Here is a 26,082-nt window from a genome sequence, read left to right on the forward strand (position 1 = left end):
CCGCACGGAGTGCTCCTCACACCCTGAGGAGTGTCCCCCTTTAGGCCCAGACAAGTACCCAGCCTCCAGGGTGGTCCGCTGGCGGGCGGGAGGGAGAGGCAGCCGGCTTCTCCGAGACGGTGCCTCTGCCCTCGTGCTCTGCTCCCTGAGCACGGTGATATTGTGTGCACAGTGCCTCGGGGGACGTGGGCAGGCCTGGTGGCAGCCCGGGGAGGCCCTCCTGGCCCACCGGGGAACCTCGGGCTACTTCCCCTTCTCTGCCACGTCCCTGGTGAGGCTCCTTTTTCTTCTTCTTTTTTTAAATTTAATTTTATTGGGGCGCCTGGGTGGCGCAGTCGGTTAAGCGTCCGACTTCAGCCAGGTCACGATCTCGCGGTCCGTGAGTTCGAGCCCCGCGTCGGGCTCTGGGCTGATGGCTCGGAGCCTGGAGCCTGTTTCCGATTCTGTGTCTCCTTCTCTCTCTGCCCCTCCCCCGTTCATGCTCTGTCTCTCTCTGTCCCAAAAATAAATAAAAAACGTTGAAAAAAAAATTAAAAAAAAAATAAATTTAATTTTATTAGTAGTAGTATTATTTCTTTTTACGTTACATCCCGGTTAGCATATAGTGCAATAATGATTTCAGGAGCAGAACCCAACGATTCATCCCCTACGTATATCGCCCAGTGCCCATCCCCACAAGTGCCCTCTTCGGTGCCCCTCGCAGATTTAGCCCCTCCCCCTCCCCCAACCCCTCCCATAACCCTCAGTTTGTTCTCCATGTTTATGGGTCTCTTCTGTTTTGTCCCCCTCCCTGTTTTTAGATTATTTTTGCTTCCCTTCCCTTATGTTCATCTGTTTTTTCTCTTAAAGTCTCCACATGAGTGAAGTCATATGACATTTGTCTTTCTCTAATTTCACTGAGCATAATACCCTCCGGTTCCATGCACGTAGCTGCAAATGGCAAGATTTCATCCTTTTTCATTGCCAAGTAATACTCTGTTGTATATATATACTACATCTTCTTTATCCATTCATCCACCGATGGACATTTGGGCCCTTTCCATACTTTGGCTATTGTCGATGGTGCTGCTATCAACATGGGGGTGCATGTGTCCCTTCGAAACAGCCCGCCTGTGTCCCGTGGATAAATGCCTAGTAGTGCAATTGCTGGGTCGTAGGGTAGTTCTGTTTTTAGTTTTTTGAGGAGCCTCCGTACTGTTTTCCAGAGCAGCTGCACCAGCTTGCATTCCCACCAGCAGTGCAAGAGATCCCCTCTCTCCGCTTCCTCGCCAACATCTGTTGTTGCCTGAGTTGTTCATGTTAGCCGTTCTGACAGGTGCGAGGTGGTATCTCAGTGTGGTTTTGATTTGTCCTTCCCTGATGATGAGTGACGTTGAAAACCCCTTTTTCTTCTGACTTAGAACGCTCTTCTCCCCCTGGGAGCCGCCCTGCCTGCAGACGTCGCAGGAATGTCCCTGCCCCGTGTGTCTGGTCACCAGATGGGGAGGGGGAGAGAACTGAGTGGTCTCACCATACCCCCTCACCAGTCTGCTCTTCAAGCACAAGGAGTCAGGGGGAAACCCGAACTGGGAAAGTCTTAGCACACTGGTGTGAGGGGGGCGGGTTCGTCTGTTCGACCCATCCCCCGCGCTCCTGGATGGCACGGGGCTCTCCTCCACTGACTCTGACTCGCGCTCACCTTCAGCCCGGGCCCCTGGGTCTCCGTCAGGAGGGACGCCAGCACCAGATCCGATACCAAAGTGGACTTCTGCAGAGGGGAGGGGCCCGCGCTCAACTCGTCACCTTTCTCTTTGTTCTTTTTTACAGCTTTGGGGACAAATGACTCACACACCATACGGTTCACCCACTTAAAGTACACGGGTCAGGGGTTTTCTGTCTACTCACAGAGACGTGTGGCCGTCACCACAGCCCGTTCTAGAGCAATGTCGCCCCAGAGAGGACCCGGTCCCCACCCCTCGCCGCCCAGCCCCTGGCCGCCGCTGGTCTGCTTCCTGTCTCCATAGACCCCCTGGCCTGGGCATCTCACACGAATGATCACGCTGCCTGTGGCACAGCTCACACATCTTTAAGGGCCCAGCAAAGAGGGAGCCTGGTCCCAACTGGACCGGGCCCTGGGGCTGCCACCTGGTGCCGCCTGACCCAGGTCGGCGTTTCACTTTTAACTTAGGATAATCTAAAATGTGCTCAGTCCGTGGCCAGAAGAAAGTGCCCCAAAACATACAAGGATGAGACGAAGCATCTCAGACAGAGGTCAGCAGGTGGGGTGATGTAGTCCCAATTAGCGGTGTCTAAATTAGAATTTGGATCCCTGAGTGCTCAGTTCCGTGGTATTTCTAAACTGGAGATTTTTCTAGGAAGTAAAGAAGGCCAAAGAAACGATTACTTTTCTTATAAGTAAGCAATTAAGCAAAACCTTGTCCAGGGGGAGAGCTGGACCCCGACGTTCTCTCCAAAAGCTGTGCTGTGTTAATCCAGTAATCCTGTGAAGTAGAGAAAGGGAGACTCAGAGACACTGAGCACTTTTTCCAGAGTCACACAGCTTTCAGGGGGTACAAGGATTCAAAACCCAGCCCCTCCTGTGGTCCCACGTATTCCAGGCCTGTGGAATGCCCAAACTGGGGACTCCAGGAAGGTTGCCGCCCGAGTCTTTAACCCAAGAACCCATTTGAGGTCTGATGTGTGATGGGAGCTCTGGTGGCCCTCCTCCTCCGTCTCCTGTGTGTCAAGGTCGGCTCAGCCGGCTAGACCCCAGACCCTGTCACCTCTCAGCCTTCGAGAGGGATGAGAGGAAACTGATGTCGGAGGCCTCTGTGCAGGCAACCCCTGGTGCGTGGCTAAGTCACTGCCCGTTGCAGCCTCTGGCGCCCTGGAGGGTGCTATGCAGAGACCTGGGACCTTGTCCTGTGGCTCTGTATTCTGTCATGGGGCTGCCAGAGGGCTGTGGGCAAGAGTGCGGCCTTGAGCCTCTGTGGCCTGGGGAGACTCAGGGAGGCCACAGTCCACGGAGCACATCCTTCTTGGCTCGTCTGTTCTCCCTGGACCCCCAGTCCCGCCCAGGGGTGAGCTGGGGTGCAGGCGGCCAGGAGACAGGAGAGGGTAAGGGGTCTGTTCCTGCTCCTACTTCTGGGAGGCTCCTGGCCTCCCAGTGACCCTGGGTAGATAATGCAGGCTCAGAGTGTGGACACTGGTCCAAGCAGCCTGGGTCGTCGCCCCAGCTCCACCACTGCCCTTTGGTGTGTTGCTTAAATGCTCTCTGCCTCAGTTTCCCCACTGGTGAAATGGGGATGGGAGTGGGGGATGTGGAGAGTGTCAGTGACCCACACCTCATGTGGTGCTGAGCTCGGTGCTGGCACAGAGGCAGCTGTCAGCCGATGGGAGTTGCCACTGAAATTATTATTACAACGGGTTTTCCTGCCCCTCCAGCCAGGGCACCCCCCAGGGCCGCCCTCAGGGTGCCCACTGATGCTTGCCAGTGGGCTCTTCACAGAAGGCACAGGACTGAGGGTGTGTTACAGCCATTATCTTGTGCCTGGGCTACTGTGGCTCTGGATGGATGGATGGATGGATGGTTGGATGGATAGATGGATGGATGGATGGTGGTGGATGGACAGATGAATGGATGGATGGGTGGATGGATGGATGTGGGTGGGGATGGATGGATGGATGGTTGGATGGATAGATGGATGGATGGATGGATGGTTGGATGGATAGATGGATGGATGGATGGATGGTGGTGGATGGACAGATGAATGGATGGATGGGTGGATGGATGGATGTGGGTGGGGATGGATGGATGGATGGATGGTGGTGGATGGACAGATGAATGGATGGATGGGTGGATGGATGGATGATGGACAGATGGACAGATGATGGATGGATGGGTGGATGGGTGGATGGGTGGATGGGTGGATGGATGGATGGATGAATGGATGGATGGGTGGGTGGATGGATGGATGGATGGATGGATGAAGGGATGGATGGATGGATGGATGGATGGATGGATGTGGGTGGGGATGGATGGATGGGTGGCTGGATGGATAGATAGTGGATGGACGGATGGATGGATGGATGGATGGATAGATGGTGGATGGACAGATGGATAGATGGATGGAGGATGGATGGATGGATAGATAGATGGTGGATGGACAGATGAATGAATGGATGGGTGGATGGATGGATGTGGGTGGGGATGGATGGATGGTGGGTGATGGACAGATGGACAGATGATGGATGGATGGATGCATGGATGGATGGTGGATAGGTGTTTGGATAGATGGATGGATGGATGTGGGTGGGGATGGATGGATGGATGGATGGGTGGATGGATGGATGGATGGGTAGATGGATGGGTGGACAGATGGATAGATGGATGGAGGATGGATGGATGGATGGATGGACGGCTAGATAGATGGTGGATGGACAGATGGATGGATGGATGGATGGATAGATGGATGGAGGATGGATGGATGGATGGGTGGATGGATGGATGGATGGATGTGGCCATGGGCTGAGCAGGCTCCAGGAGTCACATTCCATGACCTGGCACCACACGTGGGAATGCCCACTGTATGTTGGGAGTGCTCTCGTGCTGGGAGAACCCTCCCCTGGAGAAGCCTGACTGGCTTCATCCACAAGCCGGGTCAACCCGGACCTGCTGGTCTCCACCCCCTGATCAGCCACAGAGCCTCCTTCCTGCCCTCCATCCCCTCCTCTGAGGTGCTCCTGGCCCTGCCTTCCCACCTGATAAACCTCAATCCTACCTTTCCTCCGAACACTTCTCCCACCCAAGTGCTGACTTTGGCTCCCTTCCCTCCCTTACAGCCGGACTGCCACCTCCACCTGCACCTGCGATGGGCAGACAACCCCTACGTGTCGGGCACCGTGCACACCAAAGACACTGCCCCGGGCCTCATCATGGGCGCAGGTAGGAGGAGCCATCACTGCCTGAGGGACGCTCTCAAGGGTAGACCTGGATGGCCATGGGCCTGGGTCCTTGGTGTGACTGTTGGGGGAAGGGGGCAGTGTCTCCAGGAAGCTCAGCAATCATGGCACGGCCCAGGGGGTGAACGCGTGGCCCACAGTGGGCACGAGTTACGTGCTGCTGTGTGGGAAAATGGATGGATGGATGGATGGCCAACTGAAGGATGGGATGGGTGAGCCATGGAGGATGGGTGAATGAATAGGTGGATGGAGGAAAGAGTGGACAGTTAGATGGCCAGATAGGACTGATCACAGAATGGTGAGTGGATCAACAGAAGGATGGATGGATGCATGCGTGGGTGGAAGGATGGATGGATGGATGGATAAATGGATGGATGGATGGATGGATGGATGGATAAATGGATGGATGGATGGATGGATGGATGGATAAATGGATGGATGGATGGATGGATGGATGGATGGATGGATAAATGGATGGATGGATGGTTGGATGGATGGATAAATGGATGGATGGATGGATGGATGGATGGATGGATGGAAGGATGGATAAATGGATGGATGGATGGATGGATGGATGATGGGTGGGAGAATGATTTGTGTCATGGCTGACATGTATTGATCCCTGAAGAAGGTTCTAGTTTAGTCGGGGAGAGAGACCCATGCAACTAACATGAGGAAAAAAATCAAAGCGTAGACTGGGCACATGCCTGTCTACACCCGTAAACCAGAGCCTCCTTCGGGGATGTGTACAAGTGCACTGATAGAACAAGGCCTAAAATAAGGGTTATTTGCGTTCTTTCAAAATGGAAAGCATGTGTTTCGAACGTGTATTGCCAGGTAGTGGCCGACGTCATAGTTTCCTTGTAATGTGCAGGGTTATGTGCCCTCCGGCACCCAGCGCTGGGACAGCCCTGCCTGCTCCCGCCGGCTCCCACGGGGGTGGGAGCCCTGGGTACCACTGACAGGAAGGAAGAGAAAACGAGGGAATGTTCTTCATACTGGCAGTTGTCCTGGACAGGCCTTTCCTCCACCCAGGCACTGAGCTCTTGACCGCTGCACCAGCGCTGAGAGGTCACTCCCCACCCCCTCCTCCCAGGAAGCTCCAGGTTGCTGGGTGTCACTCAGGAAGCCAACCCAGGCTCCTTACACCCCCCAGGGCACTCCTGCCTCCCAGCCCCTCAAAAGCACTGTCCTGATTGGCTGAATCCCCAAATTCTTGACCAAAATACAAAAGGCACAATTTTAAATGTATCTGTGGCTCAAAGGCCTCAAAAACCCGGAACGAGCTTCCTGGCTGCCCAAGAAAGCAGTGAGGATCTGGAGGTGTGTCACCAGGAACCAACCGGCCACGCCCGAGGAGGGTGGCCCAAGGCAGCCTCCCTCCCTCCCGACCTCCCTGCCTCGCTCTTAGTCAATGAGGGCACCGCCCCCGGGATTCTGCAGGCCCTTCTGCTCTGACAGCCTGGGGACACATTCCGTGAATGTCCCTTTATTTGTCCCCGGTGTCTGTTAGGTGACTGGCAGCCTGCAAGCTCTGGTAGACGGAGCATGGAAAGCAGACAGTGTCCCTTGAAAGACAGACACGTGCACAGCCGAAATTACAGACCGGGGTTCGCCTGCTGAGTAGTGCTGACACGGCCACATTCACCGCGGCTCCGTGTGCGATGCGTGCGTCCCAGCGCGCCTATTGGCATCTGGAATGCAGCGGAGATAATACCCCCGTCATCCCGCTCATCTGTCTAGCTGGCTCGTTTCACTCATCCCGTGGCCATTTCTCAGCACCGTTCGTTTGCCAGACGGGGGAGGACACGGGGTTCGGCACCTGCCCCTCTGCCCCTCCCTCGTCCTGCCCCTTACCGCCTCCACGCTGCAGACCGGGCATCCCCTCCACCTGGCACGGCCTTTCCTCCTCCCTTGGGCAGAGCACATTTGTCTCTCCGGGCACAGCTCGGGGGTCACTGCCTTCAGGAGTCTCCTCCTGATGGCCTTCCTTCCCGGGTCCATCAGCCATCCCCTGTCTGCCCTTACAATTCCTCGGGCTTCTAGATATCCTGGCTCAGCCTGCGGTTGCAGGGCATGCTTCTTCCCCTGCTGGATTGAGAGCTCTCTGGGAGCAGGGGCCATGGTTCATTCCTCTCGGACCTCCCTCAGCTCTGCACAAGGCTCGACAGACAGCAGGTGGCCAGAAATGCTGTCGAATAAGTGCAGGAATGGAAGAGTGAGTGGAATTGGTGAAGAAGAGAAATGTGAGGATGGAGGGATGATGGATGGGTGAATGGACAGGTGGATGATGGACAGATGGGTGGATGGATGATGGATGGACGGATGGACAGACAGGATGATGGATGGATGGGTGGACGGATGGATAATGGATGGATGGGTGGAGGGATGGATGGATGATGGACGGATGGACAGGTGATGGATGGATGGATGGATCGATCCGTTGATTGATCAGTGATGGACGGATGGACAGATGGATGGATGATGGATGGACGGATGGTTGGACGGATGCACTGGTGCTTGGTTGGACCTCAGGAAAGATAGCAAGCAAACAACCCCTCACCACTCTGGTTGGGACTCACTTTCACTCATCTGAAGACAACCCATTCCCTTTGGAATTTTCCACTGACATCTGTACTTGACTCTGGATGAGATAGTCCCGAGAGTGCCCCGTAAATAATGCTGCAAATTGAGAGTGATGTATGAGTCACCCAGGGCAAGGGCCTCTGGGGCTCCAGGCAGGAGTCCAAAAGGGCTTCAGCACCACCTCAGGTCCCCATCGTCTAGGGGGCTGTCACCCCTGGTCCCTGCCAAGACCACAGGGGCAGAGCGGAGGCCTGCCAGCTCCAGCTCATTGGAACATCTGCCCATTCCAGCCCTTCCCAGGGGACTGTCTGGGGCAGGCTGGGCTCAGCCCAGAGGCCACCATGACCTTCCTGGCACCTGTGCTTTGTGAGGTGGATACTGTTCCCTCCGTGGGAGCCCATTCGGACCGTTTCCTCATCTGTAAGCTGGGGCTGGCGTGGACGCTGAGCGGGGCGTCTTCCCACTGTGGCACCACCCCAGGATTCAGTCTGAGCCTGTAGAGGGCCTTGAGGGTGGTGACCCATCAGCCAGCCTGGTACTGGGCTCACGTGAACCACGGCCAAGGGGGACCTCCTGGCGGCCCAGTTGGTTTGGTGGCCCCTTCACACCACCCTCCAAACGTCCACTCAACAGATATTCAATGAGCCTCCTCTGTGCCTACCGTGCCTCTCACCTGTACTGCCCCACGCTGCCGGACTTCTGGTCGCCCCTGCAGCCAGCCCCCCGAGGGGCTGTCTCCAGATGCAAACCCAGCTGTGCCCTGCCCCAGCTTAAAGCCGCTCGGGGGCCACCCCGACCCCATGCCGGCCCACCTGGAGCACGTCCTTTTCGCCAGTCCCTGATCGGCAGCCCACACGTATTCTTGTACACTCAAGCCCTTGGACGCCGCGAGTGCCTGGGTCCCGCCTGCACCCGGGCCCTGCCGGAGCTCTGAGGCTGGCTGGCTTTGGGCAAAGCGAATCCTTCACTGCACAAACTGGGACCCAGGGCCCAAGCACAGTGGTTCCACAGGCGGGCCAGTGTAGGGAGGGTGCAGAGAGGGGCACGCCCTCTCTTTGGGTGGCTTTGGGTGTGAGAGAGGCAGACCCGGGGCACACGTAACTCTCGCGGGGGGATTTGTCCGGGCACAGACCTTGGTAAGGCTGGCTGACCCCAAGGGCGACCTTGCCCCTGTTCCGGACCAGGTAACCTGGGCTCGCAGCTGGTGGAGTATAAGGAAGAAATGTACATCACGTCCGACTGTGGGCACACCTGGCGGCAGGTAAGGATGCGGAGGCCTGGCACATTCCACCCCCATTCCACGGAGACGCCCCCCCCCCCCGATGTGCCGGATCTCTGCCCCCCACCCCAGAGGAGTTCTGAGACACACAGAGGAGTGGCCTTCCAGCCAGCCTGACCGGCTGGACACAGAGCTCCATTTAGCAGGTGCTGTACCTGCTGCGCAGACCATTGCTGGGAAGTCACAGACCTGACACGCACCTTCACGCGGGCAGACCGTCGCCGTGGGGGTCTGAGCAGTGGAACAAAGGCTGGGGACGGGGCTGGAGGTGCGGTCCAGGCAGGAAGCCACGTGGGGTCTCGGGGCCTGGGGCTGAGCTCTTCTGGGAGCCCAGGGGCCAAGAATGGGGGGTGATCTCCAGGTTCCTGGCAGGGGCGGCTGTTGGGCGGACGGCAGAGACGTAGAAGAGAAGGCGAATATGGGGGAGGGGCAGGTTTGGGGGAGCCTGGCTGAGTCTGGGCTGGGGGGGGGGGCCTGGGAGGCATCCAGGGTGAGGGTTCGAGGCAGCAGTAATGCAGGAAATGGTGGGACCTGCCAGGGCTCCCCTGTGCCCTTGTGCAGGGCCTACCTGGAGCTGACATTCCCAGCCTGGAGAGCTGAGACGGCGAGGGCGGGCGGGCTGCTGGTCCCAGGGGCTCCGGGCAGGGGCAGTGCAGCCACGAGGCCCAGTGCAGGGCCGAGGCTCCGGCCTGGGAGAGGCCTATGTGCCTCTACACCAGCTGTTTGCTTCCTGCACAAAAGGCCTCACCGGGTCCACCCGACTCCACGGAGTGACGGTCCCTGCATTAAACACGTAAGAAAATGCACCGAACTTCTGTGTGCATCTACCCTCCCAGACCGTGTCCGAAGCTCTGTTTCAGGGCAGGGTTTGCGTGCCTGAGGCCCCTGTGGCGGCCCCTCCCCCAGGTAACACTCAGGACAAATGCTTTACTCCCCAAGTACCCAGTTTACCTACAGCCTTAGTGCAAGGCCCTGACATTTTTCAGAATATGCAAGAAACAAGGAATTTTGAAAAGGGCAAAAGAGACTTAGTTATAATATTTCTATTTCACCAAAACTGGTGAAAGATGCCTAAACTTTCTTAAAGGTCACCTTCCGTCCATTTATTACAGAAACATGCACCCCGTTAGGGTGAAACAGACAAGGTGCTCAAATTTCATAGAAACTGACTGCAAGATATTCATGGTGGCCACTGTCATTCGGCAATGTGCTGAGACTCCACACTTGGGAATGCAGGAATCGGACGGGAGAATGTTGATTCTGGTGCAGCGGTGGGGGGGGGGGGGGCAGGAAGTGGGGGCAGGAGGGGGTCTGGCCTCAGCGGGGTGCAGGGGGGCGCCCACGTGTGCGGAGGAGGAGAGACCCTCTGGGCTTGGGGTTCACGGTGGGGGTGGGAGGCGGCGGGGGATGGGCTGTGACAGTCACAGAGGGCACTGCTCAGCGCAGGCACGTGGTCAAGGATGTACTAAGATGCGTCTGGGAAGAGAACTCTCGGAATATGAATTACAAATGACGGCATGTATAGCTGCTTAACGGACATAACCTTTTCAAAACACAAGTTCCCGAGGATGTTGAAAAACTAAACAACACCCAGAAGACGTCCAAAGAGGGCCCTCCGAGTCTGGGGTGTGGGGAGGCAGGGAAGATGGGGACCAGAGACCGCCTGCCCCCACCCCCCGCCCCCAGCCCTGCTGCCTGGGGGCTGATCAAGGCACAGAGAACCATAGCACCGGGAGCTCCAAAACCCTGCGACCCCACTGGGGAGGGTTGGACCCTGGAGCCCCCTCTTGCAGAGTCCCAGGCTGATGGGAATGGAGATGCTCTGGGGGTCCCCTGCGATAGCTGGGAGGCGCCCCATCTTGGGGGTGGGGGGGGCGCAGGGAATGTCGTCCAGGGAGGAGCCACTGGCTGGGTGTGCACATGCATCAGCGGGTGGGCCCGCGAGTGCCTCCCGCTCTGGGACAGTCAGGCTCTGAGGACCCGCCCGTGATGGTTTCGTTGCACCACACGCTGCTGCTCCACGGCCTCATCACCCGGGAGAGAAGTGAATCCGGCCCCCAGTGGAGCAGGAATGAGGGTTCCCGCCGCGCGGGCAGAGGCCTCTGCAAGTTCAAAGCATCAGGAGCAGCGCCTTGGGGGAGACAGATGCGTTTGGCGTGGGACTGGCAGCTCAGGGGTCCCCACGCGGCGAGGAGGCTGGCTTCTCCTTGCATATTCCCCGGGACGGGGAGCTCACTCTCTCCTGGAGGAGGAGCCCGGCTGCTTGGGAATTCATTTTCCTGGGCTGGGCCTCTGCCCCTCTGGTCCGTCGCCCCCCAGCACCCCCGGGAAGCTGCGAAAGGGAAACGTGTTGCCATCGCCCTGCTCGTAAGCCTCCCCGACTAAGCCTCCGGTGCCTCGCCTCCGTCTGCTGGAGGAAGTCCCGCCCGCTGCTGACACGTGTGCCCTCACTGCCCAGCCCGGCTCAGGGGCCTCTGCCCCCCGGACACGCTACTCTCTCGAACCTCCTGCACACCCCCCACGATGCCCCGGCCCCCCTCGGATTAGCCCAAGCGACACTCACACTGCCACCTGCACCCGGGAGCACCCACTGACTCAGACCTGCACCAGATGCGTCCAGAAACCTTGCCCGGGACCCACCCCTGCGGTGGCAGAACGCAGGCTGAGTACCGAGTGAGAGGGCGTCTGAGTGGGTGTCACTGTGACGGTGACCTGCCTCCTTGGGGTCTCTCCCCAGGCCCAGACTGTATTCCCTACCCCTGGACCCCAGCACCCAAACAGAGGAGACCTGAAACACTGGATCTGCTGGATGAGTGAACAGTTGGGGTGGAAAAGTATGAATGTTTCTTCCGCACGGTATCCTAAAATCCGCAGACTGTCCCCTCCCTCATCCAGGAAACTCTACCTCTGTTAATGTGGCCTCCAGCAGCACACTTATCCCAAGCACCGTTAAGATTGAGGACCGCAGGCGCACCTACTCCTCTGACCCCTGTGGGGGGGGCGGGGGCTGTGAGTCCAGGGAGGGCGCCCGGCAGGGGCACGTCCGTGGAGCACCCAAGTTAGCGCTGTGAGCCCCCACTCCAGCCTACAGCCTCGTGGCACACAAAACAGCCTGCCCTCCACTGCGGGTGTCCCGCTCATGGAGACAGGAGACCGTGGACTGAATCAAGGTGGGGGCTGGGTCCGAGACCCGGGGTCTACCCTGGATTCGCCAGACAAGCCACCGGGTGTCTCTGAACCTCTGGCCCCTCTTTGGAAGTTGGGAAGATGACCTCTGAGCATGGCTGCCACTAACGGGACCCTGGATGCACAGCAGGGGCCACCGTGGCCACCACCCTGCGCCCGTCCTCATCCCCCTCCCCCACGCCACCTGCACACGTGTTTAAAAACTAGTTCAGTGACACCCAGCCCCCTCTCCGGGCTCTCCTGGAAAAGCTGGCCCACGTTTTGGCAGAGCGCTTGGAGCCGGCCCCCGCCCGGCCCGCCTCGCTCGTGCAAGGTGCCCGCCAGCGTCCTAGAGGCCCCTGATGGGTGGCAACCGTCACCGGCAGGGAGGGGCTCACCCACGCCTGGCCCTGTAGGTTCCCCTTCTCTGGGTCATTTTGCCTGGCCTGACATCCTCCGGCTGCAGACGTGAAGTAGGGGAGAGAGCGCGGGCTCTGGGGTTCATCTGCTAACTTCCCACCATTTCTTGCAAGGGGCCTTTCTTCTTTATTCAAGCCGGAGTGTTTCCTAAGGAACTCCTATGAGCAATGGGAAACACCGGCAGGACTGTGGAGAAGGTGAAAATATCTGGGGAAGGGTTTCGTAGACCAGGGGGACAGCACGTGCAAAGGGCCTGTGGTGTGTTCAGGGAAAGGCAGCCAGGGTGGCTGATGTGTGGGGGCAGGAGAACGTAGGCAGGGGCATCTCCTGCAGAGGCCTGGAGGCCATGAAAGGGTTTGGGTGGGATTCTAAAGGCCGTGGCGGGCCACTGGAAGGTTCTGGCAAAATGTTACATTCCTGACGTGTGGGGCATCTTCTCTGCATCCTCCCCACCGCGTCCTGCCGGGTCTGGGAAAATCCAGCCTTCACGTGAGGAAAGACTCAAGTTGGAGGGGCAGGAAGAAGGCGCTGTCCAACGTTCTTTGGGCGGTTCCCCCGTTCCTACGCGCTCATTGTCCTAGAACGTTCCCTCCCCGAGTCAGGAAGTTTTCCGGGTCTGTCTGCCCAGGTCAGAGCAGGTGCAGCCGCGGGACCGAGGGGCCGGCTGAGCCCCGCCTGTTCCGGCCTCACCGGGCACTGAGTGGGTCGTAACACCACCGGCTCGGCCCTGCCCTCCCCCAGCCCAGGAGAAGCGTCCCCAACCCCCAAGCTGCACGCGCGGGCGGGAGGCGTGGCCAGCCCCCTCGCCAAGGTCTCACTGAGACCCTGGGCAGCTGGCACGGAGGAGCGGGCTGGCCCAGGTGAGGGGCTGGGGAGGGGTGGGGGGTCCCGGCTCTTTCCCGACTCCCCCCGAGTTCCCTGCGCTCCCGCCACAGAACCACAGGTCCTGACGGCCGACGGGGTGGGAGGTGAGTGGGCTCCGTGATGGGGCCGCTTCTGGGAGAGGTGCAGGGTGAGTGACGGGACAGGGGATGCCGGGGGCGTCCAGACCCTTGCTCGCCGTTTGGATTCTGTGCTCACAGAAGATCTAGCGCAGGCCCTTTGCGACCTGGCCTGACTCAGCAGCCACACCTGCCTGCTGTGAGGTCCTGGCACGCACCGCCCCACCCCAGGCCTCAGCTTCCTCATCTGCGAAATGGGACCCGATCCCAGGGCCACCAGGGTTATCTCCTCCTGTGTGAACCCTGTCCAGGGCGCTAGGCCTTTTGTCACCTGAAGACATAGCGGCCACTCATTCATTCACTCTCTTATTCATTCATTCATTCATTCATTCGGTCATCCATCCCCCACACAAGCTCCGCCCCCAGCTCTGAGCTGAGCCCCAAGGGCCACAAAGATGACTCAGAGGCAGGCCCTGCCTGGGCGGAGCTCCCTCGCTGGAGGAGACAATGACAAATAGTGTAGTTGGTGCTGAGGCTGTGGGCCCAGAGGCACTCCCCACCCGGCCTGGCTTCAGGGAGGGCTTCCTGGAGGAGGCAGCATTTGAGCTGAGTCTTTTTCAAAAAAAAATTTTTCTTTAATGTTTCATTTGTTTTTGAGAGAGAGACAGACAGACAGAGAGAATGAGCAGGGGAGGGGCAGAGACAGAGGGAGACACAGAATCCAAAGCAAACTCCAGGCTCTGAGCTGTCAGCACAGAGCCCGACACAGGGCTAGAACCCACGGACCACGAGATCATGACCTGAGCTGAAGTCGGACGCTTAGCTGACTGAGCCACCCAGGAGTCCCTTGTGCTGAGTCTCAATGTCAAATTGGGGTTTACTTGTCCTAAACGCTCTGCTGACTTCCCTGATTTCTTTCCCGCCTTCACGCGGTCCCCGTACAGGTGCGCGAGCTTTCCCTGCAGAGGGCCGGCTTCCTGCGCGTTTATCTGCAACTTAATCTCTCGCGTCAGTGGTCTAGAAACTGCCACGCTTGTTCGTTCAGGCCACGCGCACTGAGTCTGGGGGGTGCCGGAGAGCATGGGGGGGGGGGCCGGGGGACACGGGGAGCCCTGGGCCAGCTTCCTGGGGCTGCGTGGGGACACCTCTGCCCCCAGAGAGTGACCCACCCTCAGAACGTGGCCTGCCTCTCTGCAGGTGTTCGAGGAGGAGCACCACGTCCTCTACCTGGACCACGGTGGCGTGATCGCAGCCATCAAGGACACCTCCATCCCCTTGAAGATCCTCAAGTAATGCCATGGGGGCCCAGCTCGGGGAGGGGGCATTGCAGGGTGGGTGGGGTTCCTCCAGCTGGGAGCTGCTCCCGGCTGGGCCTGGGGACACAAAAAAACCGGGAATGGCAGCACAGTAGGGTCCGCAGCAGGGGGGGGGGGGCGGGGCAGAGGAAGACTTGGGGCTTAGGGGCCCAGAGGAGGCCCCCATCCCGGCCTGGGGGAGCAAGGAGGGCTTCCCAGAGGAGGTGACTTTCAGGCATCAACAGGAGTTAGTCCCGTGGAGGAGGCAGGGCCAGGCAAGGAAGCCGGCAGCATGTGTCCAGGTGAGAACAGGTTTGGATGGGCTTCTGACATCTAAGGGGCAGTTGTGGGGAAAGGAGGACAGGTGTGAACTCTGGACTCGGAAGCCAGTATCACTTTAGTCTGAAAAACAGTGTTCTGCATTGCAAGCTGGTGGCACCGTGATATGATGAGTTGGGAGGCAGTACGCCCCTGTCCCTGGCCTGGCAACGCCTGGGCTGGGCTCAGGCACCAGGGGTGGGGGGTGGGGGCTGACCTGGATGCTCGAAGCCCGGACAACTGCAATCCAGGGGCTGAAAAGCAGCTGCAGTGTACCCAGAAGGCACGCCCAGAACGCCTTAGCTGTAGTGTTACTAAGGAGATGCGGGTGCTGCTTGGTGTCGGTGGGCGGCTGCTCTGCCCCCGGGAAGGGGTGCAGGTGCGGCCCGGACCTCTTCTCCCAGCCCCCTCGGCTGGGCAGCACTGGCCCCTGGGCTCAGGCAGGGCTGGATCCAGCAGGGCAGCTGGGCCTGGCCCCAGGGAGTGCTCCCGCCCGCCTGCCTGCGGTGGTGACGCCCCTTCTCCTGGCAGGTTCAGCGTGGACGAGGGCCTCACCTGGAGCACGCACAACTTCACCAGCACCTCCGTGTTTGTGGACGGGCTCCTGAGTGAGCCGGGAGACGAGACGCTGGTCATGACGTGAGTGCCCACGGCAGGGGGCGGGCAGGTCCCAGCCGATCTGGCCCAGGGGGACCTTGCTGCTCCGAGGCGCGTTCGACACCGGCCTCCCCACCCCCTCCCTGGCCTCCTCACGCCCATCTCCACCCTCACACCTGCCTCCTTGTCTCTTACTGTCCACTGTTCCTGTCATCCCGGGGGACGTCCACCACCTGCCCAGGATCGCCTGGCTGGTGAGGCTTTGGAGCCAGTCAAGGGCCGGTTCTGGGCCACCTGCCCCATGCTGCCTCTGGAGCTACCCTCCTCCTCCCCACCCCTTCCTCCTCCCCCTCTTGTCCCGCCTCCACCCCCTCCCCCTTTCCTCCTCCTCCCCTTCCTCCTCCCCCTGCCTCCTCCCCCTCCTCCTCCCCTTCCTCTTCCCCCTCTTGTCCCTCCTCCCCCCTCCTCCCCCTTCCTTCTCCCCCTCTTTTCCCTCCTCCTCCCCCTTCCTCCTCCTCCTCCCCTTCCTCCTCTCTCCTCCTTCTTCTTCCTCCCCTCCTCCTCCCCCTCCCCCTTCCTCCTTCCCCTCTTTCCCTCCTCCTCCCCCCTGTCCCTCCTCCACCCCTCCTCCCCCTTCCTCCTCCTCCTCCCCCATCCTCCTCCCCCTCCCCCCTCTTCTTCCTCCCCTCCTCCTCCCTCCTCCCACTTCCTCTTCCCCCTCTTGTCCCTCCTCCACCCCTCCTCCTCCCCTCCTCCTCCTTCCTCCTTCCCTCCTCCCCTTCCTCCTCCCCCTCTTGTCCCTCCTCCACCCCTCCTCCCCCTTCTGCTCCTCCTCCCCTTCCTCCTGCCCCTCTTGTCCCTCCTCCTCACCCTCTTGTCCCTCCTCCACCCCTCCTCCCTTCTCCTCCCCTTCCTCCTCCCCCTCCTCCCTCTTCTTCCTCCCCTCCTCCTCCCCCTTCTCCCCTCTTCCTCCTCCCCCACTTGTCCCTCCTCCCCTTCCTCTTCCTCCCCCTCCTCCTTCTCCCCCTCCCCCTCCCCCTCCTCCTTCTCCCCCTCCCCTCCTCCTCTCCTCCATCATCATTATCATGAACTCTTGGCACCTGGAAGGGCTCAGAGGCACGCTGTGCAGAGCTGACCTGACGCCCAGATGGGCCCATGCGGGGCAGCGCCAGGCCGGGGCCCGGGTCAGGCTGGGCCTTTAGGCCACAGGGAGAGCTCACCCCACTCCGGGCCAAACGCTGCACTAGGCACCGTGATCCCTGTTGGGATCTGAGAGGCTGGGCCTGAAACAGGTGCCCAGGGCCTGACTGCTCCCACCCAGACACCGGGGAAAGTGGGGTCGGGCCCTGGAAGGCTCCTTCCTGGGCAGTCTGACCTCCCGGGGGCTCGTTCAGGCAGAGCTGACCCACAGGCCGGGCCAGGGCCTGACACACTGCATTTCTACCAGCTCCCTCCTTCCTACGTGTGCCTGGCCGCACTTGGGGCAACACAGCAGGGCTCTGTGCTCTCTTCTTGCCTTGTATTGATGACGCCTGTACTGGGGAGACCGAGGGTCCCCAAAATGCACATCTACCCAACACCTGTGACTTTCTTTGGACATGGGGTCTTGGCAGATGTGATCGGCTGGGACGAGGTCACGGTGCAGTAGTTGGGGGGTGGGGGGCCCTAACCCCACGACCTTATAAAGAGGGGAGGGATGCCGACAGACACGCAGGGAGAGTGTGACCGGGAGATGGAGACTGGAGGCCACAACCCCAGGACTGCCAGGCCAGAAGAGGCAGGAAGGGCCCTCCCCCAGAGCCTGTGGCAGAGCCCCACCCTGCAGACACCAAAACTTCCCACTTGTGGCTTCCAGGCTTCGTTGTTCGCAGCCCTCGTTCGTGGAAGCTGGTTAGGGCCCCACACGCTTCCCTGCTTGGCTCGGGGCCGGGGCGCCTGGGCCGTGAGCACCAGTCTCTGCGGTCAGCCTCCCTAGCTCTTGCCTCTTTCTCCCCAGTGGACTGGGTGGAGACTTCCCCAAGGCGGGGCAGGGGACAGGGACAGGCAGGGGAAGGGACAGCGCCTCCCCCCGCTGACCAGGCCCACCTGGCTCCACACCACAGCAGAAGCCACGTAGGCCAGCCCTTCCCTGGTCACTCCAGCATGATCTGCAACGTGCCGCCCGCTGTCCCGGGCGCCGAGGACCCCGAGGACCCCCGGAGCTGGTGGTCCATTGGGCAGACAGATCAAACAGAAGAGTGGCACACGTCCTCACCGGTGGGATGGAGGCTGGCTTACCAGGGCCAGCCGGGGGTGGGGGTGAGGGTGGGGAAGGGCCGTACAGGGCTCCAGCTGCGTCTTGGGCGTTTGGGAGCAGCTGACCTTGAACTGGGACGGGATGGCTAAGTCACGGGCTGGAGGACAAGCTGTGGGCTGAGCAGGAGCAATGCCTTCCCGCGTCATGATCGGGACTGGCCCTGCCCTGGCTCCATCATTCCTGGAGCAGACAGGCCCGGCCGGGACAGCGCCCGGCGGCCTGACCCCTCCCCTGCCCGCTCAGCCCGCGGTGGCCGTGCGCCCGGTGGCAGGCACGGATTTACTGCCTGGGAGCGATGCCCTGGCTGGACTCCCTGGAAGCGTCTGGTTAGTTAATTAACAGCTCACACTCCCGTCTGCCCTCCCAGCTCACGGTGGGGCCCCCGCACTGCCGCAACCTCATCGGCTCTCCCCCTGGCTGCGACGGGCCAGGCACTCACGCTTCAGAACACCCCAGAGAGGCCCTTGCAGATGAGCCCCCAGCCTCAGGCCTACGCCAGCGGGAAGTTGCCCGGAAAGCACACTGCCGCCCGCCCCACCCAGGCCTGCCGGGCTGTCCTGTCCCTTCCTTAGTGGGAGGTTCTCCCTTAAAGAGATTATCTCCCTACTGAGACCGTTTAAGTAACCCGCCAGGCAGGCTTTGTTTGGGAGACAGGAGACCAGGGGACTGACCGCAGGGGAAGGTCAAGGCCGGGACAGAGGGAGGCTCAGGGACCTTGAACACCAGAGGAGGCCCCTGAACCAGCCTGGAGAGGCAGGAGTTTCATCCGTAAGATGAAGATAATAGTTGTCTACTTCGTGGGACTGTCTTGGGGAGCAGAGAAATCGCTGCGTGTGTGTGTGTAGCTCCTACTATGTGCTGGCACCCTGCACAAACCATTGCTAGCCTACCATCAATCCTGAAAAGGCCAGGGCCGCCGTCCCTGTTTTAAAGCCAAGGAGGATGGGGTACAGAGGGAGTGAACCTGCCCAAGGTCACAGACGTAGGAAACGGGGCACGAACCCACGCCTGGATCAGAGCCGCCCTGTGAAAGCAAAACCCTTCTTCAAATATCAGCTTCGGACATTCAGAGCCAGCCATCATGTGCCCAAGAAAACACTCCCACACATTTCTCCTCTGCCATTCTGGAGTGGGATTAGCATCCTTTCAGATCATGATTGACCTTCCCCAAGTATCTGGTCCCTGTCAGCACGCATGGAAGGGGACTGAGTTTAACAGGGCGTATCGCCTCCCCCACCCGGGTGCTTGACCTCTGGTAATATGTCCCAAATGCTGCAGGCTGGACTAGAGAAGGATCAAGGACGTGCAGGCTGGGCCCCCTCTTCTGTGGCGGCATTTGGCGCCCAAGTGTGGGGTATCACAGGGAAGCCCCTGAAATAGCAGCCTTTGCAAAGACGGAGGGATTTGGGTACACAGTAGGTACTCAGCAGATGACTCCTGAGTGCTGACGGAGAGGAAATGGCCCAAACGGGCTGGGTGACCTTGGGCAAGTTACTCAACCTCTCTGTGCCTCAGTCTCCCTTTCTGGAAAATAGGAGTGAACTCCTCTCACAAGGCTGTGGCGAGGATTAGACCAGACAGCATATATGGAGCCCCCACCACATCATGGGTGCCCCGTGAAGGTCTGGCATCCAGAGAGCACCCAGGGCGCTCCACTGCCCTGCCTCCTCCGCTCGCCAAGGCTGGGGCCACGTGGTGGGCGGGAGATGAGCACAAGGCTGAGGTCCTTCCCATCCTGCCGCTGTGAGTCGGCGTGCCGACTCCTCGCTCCGGATTGCCGGCAGCGCCTGGAAAAACAGCCTGTGACCCGGTTCTGTAGAGCCGGGGTCTGGGGCACAGAACCCCCCCTCCCCACCCCCTGCATGGTGAGGCTGACGGAGGCGGGAAATGCACCTCCACAGCCACCTGACCTCCCGTCATCCTGCAGCACACAAGCAAGGACCGTGGGAGGCTATGGAAGGGCCCGGTGGCTGCTGGGAGCCGGGGGTCCTGACAATGCACCCACTTCCTGGGTTATTGGCGGGGGGGACGTGTGGGATGACCCCCACGCGTGCAATCCGGGAGCCACAGACGATGCGGGACGGGGGTGGGGATACCAAGGCCAGGACCACATGCCTGCAGCCGGCTGGGCGCGGTGCTGGTGGGGGGTGGGGGTCCGGGACTCTGGCCCCCGGGATGGCCCAGCCGGGGCCGGGAGGTGTCGCCGAGGCCCGGAGGGGAGGTGGCTTGCACCCCGAGTCGGGACGGGCCGGCTCAGGTGATTTCCCTCCCCTCCCTCCTCCTCCCTCTCCAGCATCTTCGGCCACATCAGCTTCCGCTCAGACTGGGAGCTCGTCAAGGTGGACTTTCGGCCCTCGTTCTCCAGGCAGTGCGGTGAGGATGACTACGGCTCCTGGCACCTCAGCGACCTGAAGGTGGGCCGGGGCGCAGGCGGGGAGGGCCCCCTCTGCCTGGCCATCCCCCCCGCCGGCACGGCCCCAGGAACCTGACCTGCCGGACGGCTTCCCAGAACCCCGGCGGCCCCGGACGTCCAGTCCTTCTTCCGGGTTCTCCGGCCGCCTCGTGGGGCCCAGGCTGCTCCGGGCTTGGGTCTGCAGCCGGGCTCAGGGGTACCGCAGGCCCCGACCCCACTGCGGAGCCCGTGCGCTTGGGATCCGGGAGCCGTCGTACGATGGGAGGGCAACACAGTGCCTGCATCGTGTATCACCCAACGCCCCACTGGGGCATGGGGCAGCCCCACCCCATAATCTCAGGCACGCAAATGTTTCTAGAACAAATAATGGGATAGTCGCACTAAGTGAAATAAATGAGGGCTGGAAACAGCCCCTGCAGCCCAGACCAGGTTGTGCTGCTCGAGGTGTGACGGGGAACCTCGGGGTTTCAGCATGGGCGGCTCCCACACCTGCCACGTCACCCTGCCTGTCGCAGGGAGGGGGCGGCGCCTATTGGGAGGACGGGCTGAGGACTGGCTGTGTGTCCACCTGTGCCCTGAGGGCCGTGGCTCCTCCGAGCTCCTGCACCGGGCGTGCACCACGAGGGCCGGGGGTGGGGAGGTGGGGGGGGGGGACACGGAGAAACTCAACAGACGCCTGCTCTCCTGGTCTCCAGCCGCCCTGTGACCCCAGAGGGAGCTTGTACGCTGTGGGGGCTCAGTGGATGCTTGTGGGTTGGGATGGGAGGGAGGCTGCCCCAGCTTGACCTCAGCCACGCCACTTGCCCTTCTGGGCCTCGGTTTCCCCATCTGTGAAAGGGGACACTGCCTTGGTGGCCGCCCGGGGGTTGAGAATCAGCTATTTTCGGGGAAGGACAAGATCAGCAGCCCCAGATAATGGAGAGCGGTCGGCCCTTCTCGGCCAGCTCCTTACGCCGCGCTCCCGCTGCAGGGTGACCGCTGCATCATGGGCCAGCAGAGAAGTTTCCGGAAGAGAAAGCCCACGTCCTGGTGCGTCAAGGGGAAGAGCTTCACGTCTGCGCTGGAGACCCGGGTGTGCCGGTGCCGGGAGTCAGACTTCCTCTGGTGAGGACCGCACCCGACACGGGCCTCTCGGGCGTCCTAAGCAGCTTCACGCGGTGGCAGCCACCGCCACCCAGCGCGGGTCTGAGTCAAGCTCCTCCTGCCGCCTTATTCTGTGCGTTAGAGCCAAGACTCAGTCCAGCGGCGTCACGGAAGGGCGTTAAAGAACTCACGGGCACGTGTGCACAACCACCGCCGTGGCCTGCTCACAGGTGGGAGGGGATGCCAGGAATAGGGGAGGGCATCCCGGGGGCGAGCGGCGCCCACCCAGCCCTTCTCCGACTTCCAGAATCTGGTTCACAAAGCCTCAGGCCCATCGTCTGCCTCCCTGGCCGTCCTTACCCCTTGCTCTCCAGCTCCCCCTTGCGTGCCACCTGGCCCTGTACCTCCCTGCACCAGCATTGGAGGGGCCCCCTGTGTGGTGCCCCTCCCCTCTCTTTCCCTGCCTGTCCACTGCTCTGCTGCTCTTTCTTTGAGATTCAGTGCACCTCCTCCAGGCGGCCCTCCAGGACACCCACGCTGGGCTCAGTGTTCTCTTATGAGTTGCCAGAATCCCCTCTGCATCTCTTCTCACCTGGAACGTAACTGTTTTCAGGCTGGACAGGGCTGTATGGACTTGCCTGTGTGTCCTGACAAATGGGTGCATAACAGGCCCTTGCTGTGAGGTCCCCACCCCCAAACTGGCTCCCATCCCCTCCCGGGCCTGCCTCCTGACTGCTGTTCTCTCCTCCTCCAGCGACTACGGATTTGAGCGCTCTCCCTCCTCGGGGTCTGACGCCAACAAGTGTTTTGCCAACTTCTGGTTTAACCCCCTGTCCCCGCCAGATGACTGTGTTCTGGGCCAGACCTACACCAGCAGCCTCGGGTGAGTGTGGCCCAGGCCTCTCCGCGTTGCTCCCCGGGGCAGAGCCACAGAAAGAGAAGTCGGCTGAGGCTGTCCTATTTGCTGGGCTCCCGAGACTTCAACCCGGGCACCGACCCCGCAGGGTGTCCGATCTGAGCCCACGTGGGGCAGCATCAGGGAGAGAGTGTGCTTTGAGCTGGCTCTGAACTGAGAACAGAAGTGACAGGCACGTGAAACGACAGACCCGCAGGTTGGGAGGCCCCAAGACACTCTGTTTCCCTTTGAGGAAGTCGTGAGCGGGAAGAGAACCTCAGTGGACTTAATAGAAAATCCCCGTTAGGACCCTCGGGGGAGGGGGAGGGACAGGACAGAACGTGAGGAAGCAGGACTGGAAGTTGCAAGCTTTGGCCTCAGCGGCATAAACTCCACCATCCGTCCATCCGTCCAGCCATGTACCCATCATCCCTCCACCCACCCATCCATCCGTCCTTCCATCCTTCCTTCCAGACATGTACCCATCATCCCTCCACCCACCCATCCATCCGTCCTTCCATCCATCCGTCCAGCCATGTACCCATCATCCCTCCACCCACCCATCCATCCGTCCTTCCATCCATCCGTCCAGCCATGTACCCATCATCCCTCCACCCACCCATCCATCCGTCCTTCCATCCTTCCTTCCAGCCATGTACCCATCATCCCTCCACCCACCCATCCATCCGTCCTTCCATCCTTCCTTCCAGACATGTACCCATCATCCCTCCACCCACCCATCCATCCGTCCTTCCATCCTTCCTTCCAGACATGTACCCATCATCCCTCCACCCACCCATCCATCCGTCCTTCCATCCATCCGTCCAGCCATGTACCCATCATCCCTCCACCCACCCATCCATCTGTCCTTCCATCCTTCCTTCCAGACATGTACCCATCATCCCTCCACCCACCCATCCATCCGTCCTTCCATCCTTCCTTCCAGACATGTACCCATCATCCCTCCACCCACCTATCCATCCGTCCTTCCATCCATCCGTCCAGCCATGTACCCATCATCCCTCCACCCACCCATCCATCCGTCCTTCCATCCATCCGTCCAGCCATGTACCCATCATCCCTCCACCCACCCATCCATCTGTCCTTCCATCCTTCCTTCCAGACATGTATCCATCATCCCTCCACCCACCCATCCATCTGTCCTTCCATCCTTCCTTCCAGACATGTACCCATCATCCCTCCACCCACCCATCCATCCGTCCTTCCATCCTTCCGTCTAGCCATGTACCCATCATCCCTCCACCCACCCATCCATCCGTCCTTCCATCCATCCGTCCAGCCATGTACCCATCATCCCTCCACCCACCCATCCATCCGTCCTTCCATCCTTCCTTCCAGACATGTACCCATCATCCCTCCACCCACCCATCCATCCGTCCTTCCATCCTTCCGTCCAGCCATGTACCCATCATCCCTCCACCCACCCATCCATCCGTCCTTCCATCCTTCCTTCCAGACATGTACCCATCATCCCTCCACCCACCCATCCATCTGTCCTTCCATCCTTCCTTCCAGACATGTACCCTCATCCCTCCACCCACCCATCCATCCGTCCTTCCATCCTTCCTTCCAGACATGTACCCATCATCCCTCCACCCACCCATCCATCCGTCCTTCCATCCTTCCTTCCAGCCATGTACCCATCATCCCTCCATCCAACTATCCATCCGTCCTTCCATCCTTCCTTCCAGCCATGTACCCATCATCCCTCCACCCACCCATCCATCTGTCCTTCCATCCTTCCTTCCAGCCATGTACCCATCATCCCTCCATCCAACTATCCATCCGTCCTTCCATCCTTCCTTCCAACCATGTACCCATCATCCCTCCACCCACCCATCCATCTGTCCTTCCATCCTTCCTTCCAGCCATGTACCCATCATCCCTCCATCCAACTATCCATCCGTCCTTCCATCCTTCCTTCCAACCATGTACCCATCATCCCTCCACCCACCCATCCATCCGTCCTTCCATCCTTCCTTCCAGCCATGTACCCATCATCCCTCCACCCACCTATCCATCCGTCCTTCCATCCATCCGTCCAGCCATGTACCCATCATCCCTCCACCCACCCATCCATCCGTCCTTCCATCCTTCCTTCCAGCCATGTACCCATCATCCCTCCACCCACCCATCCATCCGTCCTTCCATCCTTCCTTCCAGCCATGTACCCATCATCCCTCCACCCACCCATCCATCCGTCCTTCCATCCTTCCGTCCTTCCCCCATCCATTCACCTGTCCATATCCCTTCCTTCCCTCCGTCAAGCAGTGCCAGCCTCTCTGGTGCACCCACTAGGGTTTGGCAAGCAGAGACTCCTGTCTGAATGGTCAGCGCCAGGTCCCACATCAAGGGTGAAGGGTTGCACTCTGGGCACTAAGGTGCTGGGTGTGGGTAGATCTTAGAGTGTAGTTTCTTCTAAATTACTCCAGTGTGTTTTGCATGATAAACCTCTGAATGTGTACTCAGTGGCTGAGCTGTGGGGGCAGGAGGGGCCACCAGACCCAGGGAGGTGGGCATATCCAGGCACTTTGGCAATAATGCTAGTTTTAGGGGCCCCGAGGCCGGGTGTGGCCTGAGGGAGTTTCACAGTCAGCAAGTCAGATGATGCCACCCCTGCCATGGTTTGCCCAGGGTCTCTGCCCCCCCCAACTCCTTTCCAGCCTCCTCCCAGCCCCGCTCCCCACTCTGGCTCCAACCACCTACCACAGGGCCTTTGCCCCTGCTGGTCTTGCTGCCCAGATGCCCTTCCCTCTCCTGCTTACCCTCCTGATTTCAGCTGAAAGCCTCTCTCTCAGGGACCCACTCCCAGAGCTTGGCAGTGGTGATCTAACCGCGATGCGGGAGGCGATCCGTCTCCCCCACTTGGCAAGGGCCGGGCCGTGGGAGGCCCGGTGGCCCGATTCTCAGCAAGGGCCCAGTCGCACCCTCGGCCACAGCGAGAGCAGGTGCTAGGAACGTGGGAAGCACCGTGACCAGACACGGAAGCAGCCAGCGAGAGAGGCAGGCTCTGGTCACCCCACCCTGAGCCTGGCTTCTCAGCTCCCACCAGGGGTAGCGATGACAGGGGTTAGCGGTGGCTCTCGGTGGGGCCGGGAGGAGGCCGCCAGAGGAGCCACGGGCCCCACAGCCCAGCGGGGACTGGCTGGTGGCTAGCCCAGACCCTGACCCTCCCTCCCGCCGCAGGTACCGCAAGGTGGTGTCCAATGTGTGTGAGGGCGGCGTGGACCCGCGGCAGAGCCCGGCGCCGCTGCAGTGCCCGCTCACGCCGCCCCGGGGCCTGCGGGTCAGCATCCGCGGCGACGCGGTGGCCGTGCGGCCGGGAGAGGACGTCCTGTTCGTGGTGCGGCAGGAACAGGTGAGCCGCGCGCTGTCCCCGCAGAGGGCAGCTTCAGCCAGGCGAGCAGGGGGGGCGCGTGCGTGCGTGGGCGTCCCCTCTGCCTCCAGCCGGTTTTTTCCAAGCCGGGGGGCTGAGTGGACCGGAAGTCCCTTCCCCGGGCCCAGTCCAGCGTCGAAAGGAGGAATCCCCTCCACGATCCCCAGGGGGCGGTGGGGTAGGGTATGGGGGAGGGGTCTCCGTGCCGCCTGCACAGTGGCGGGGACACTTCCGTGCACGGCCCCGTGTGCGCCTTACTGGACTCTTGCTTCCGAGATTTATTCGCGCCTGTGGGCAGCAGTTTTTTTAAGTGTATTTTGAGAGAGAGTAAGCAGGGGAGGGGCAGAGAGAGAGGGAGAGAGTCCCAAGCAGGTTCCCCGCTGCCAGCACAGAGCCCGACGCGGGGCTCGAACCCACAAACTAAGAGATCATGATCTGAGCTGAAGTCAGACGCTT

General features: G+C 60.4%; 1 protein-coding gene across 1 annotated transcript in view; it reads left to right on the plus strand.

The window, feature by feature from the left end:
* SORCS2 (sortilin related VPS10 domain containing receptor 2) overlaps positions 1-26,082 on the plus strand; it is a 271,676-nt gene that overhangs the window by 220,152 nt on the left and 25,442 nt on the right. Inside the window, exons 10-17 of the mRNA XM_047847261.1 lie at positions 4,822-4,924; positions 8,712-8,788; positions 14,530-14,621; positions 15,477-15,584; positions 20,132-20,252; positions 21,222-21,355; positions 22,089-22,217; positions 25,437-25,608. Coding sequence (XP_047703217.1) covers positions 4,822-4,924; positions 8,712-8,788; positions 14,530-14,621; positions 15,477-15,584; positions 20,132-20,252; positions 21,222-21,355; positions 22,089-22,217; positions 25,437-25,608 — 936 coding nt within the window. The remainder of the gene's footprint in view (positions 1-4,821; positions 4,925-8,711; positions 8,789-14,529; positions 14,622-15,476; positions 15,585-20,131; positions 20,253-21,221; positions 21,356-22,088; positions 22,218-25,436; positions 25,609-26,082) is intronic.

The sequence above is a fragment of the Prionailurus viverrinus genome, unplaced genomic scaffold, assembly GCF_022837055.1.
Source record: "Prionailurus viverrinus isolate Anna unplaced genomic scaffold, UM_Priviv_1.0 scaffold_45, whole genome shotgun sequence".
Classification (NCBI taxonomy): Eukaryota; Metazoa; Chordata; class Mammalia; order Carnivora; family Felidae; genus Prionailurus; species Prionailurus viverrinus.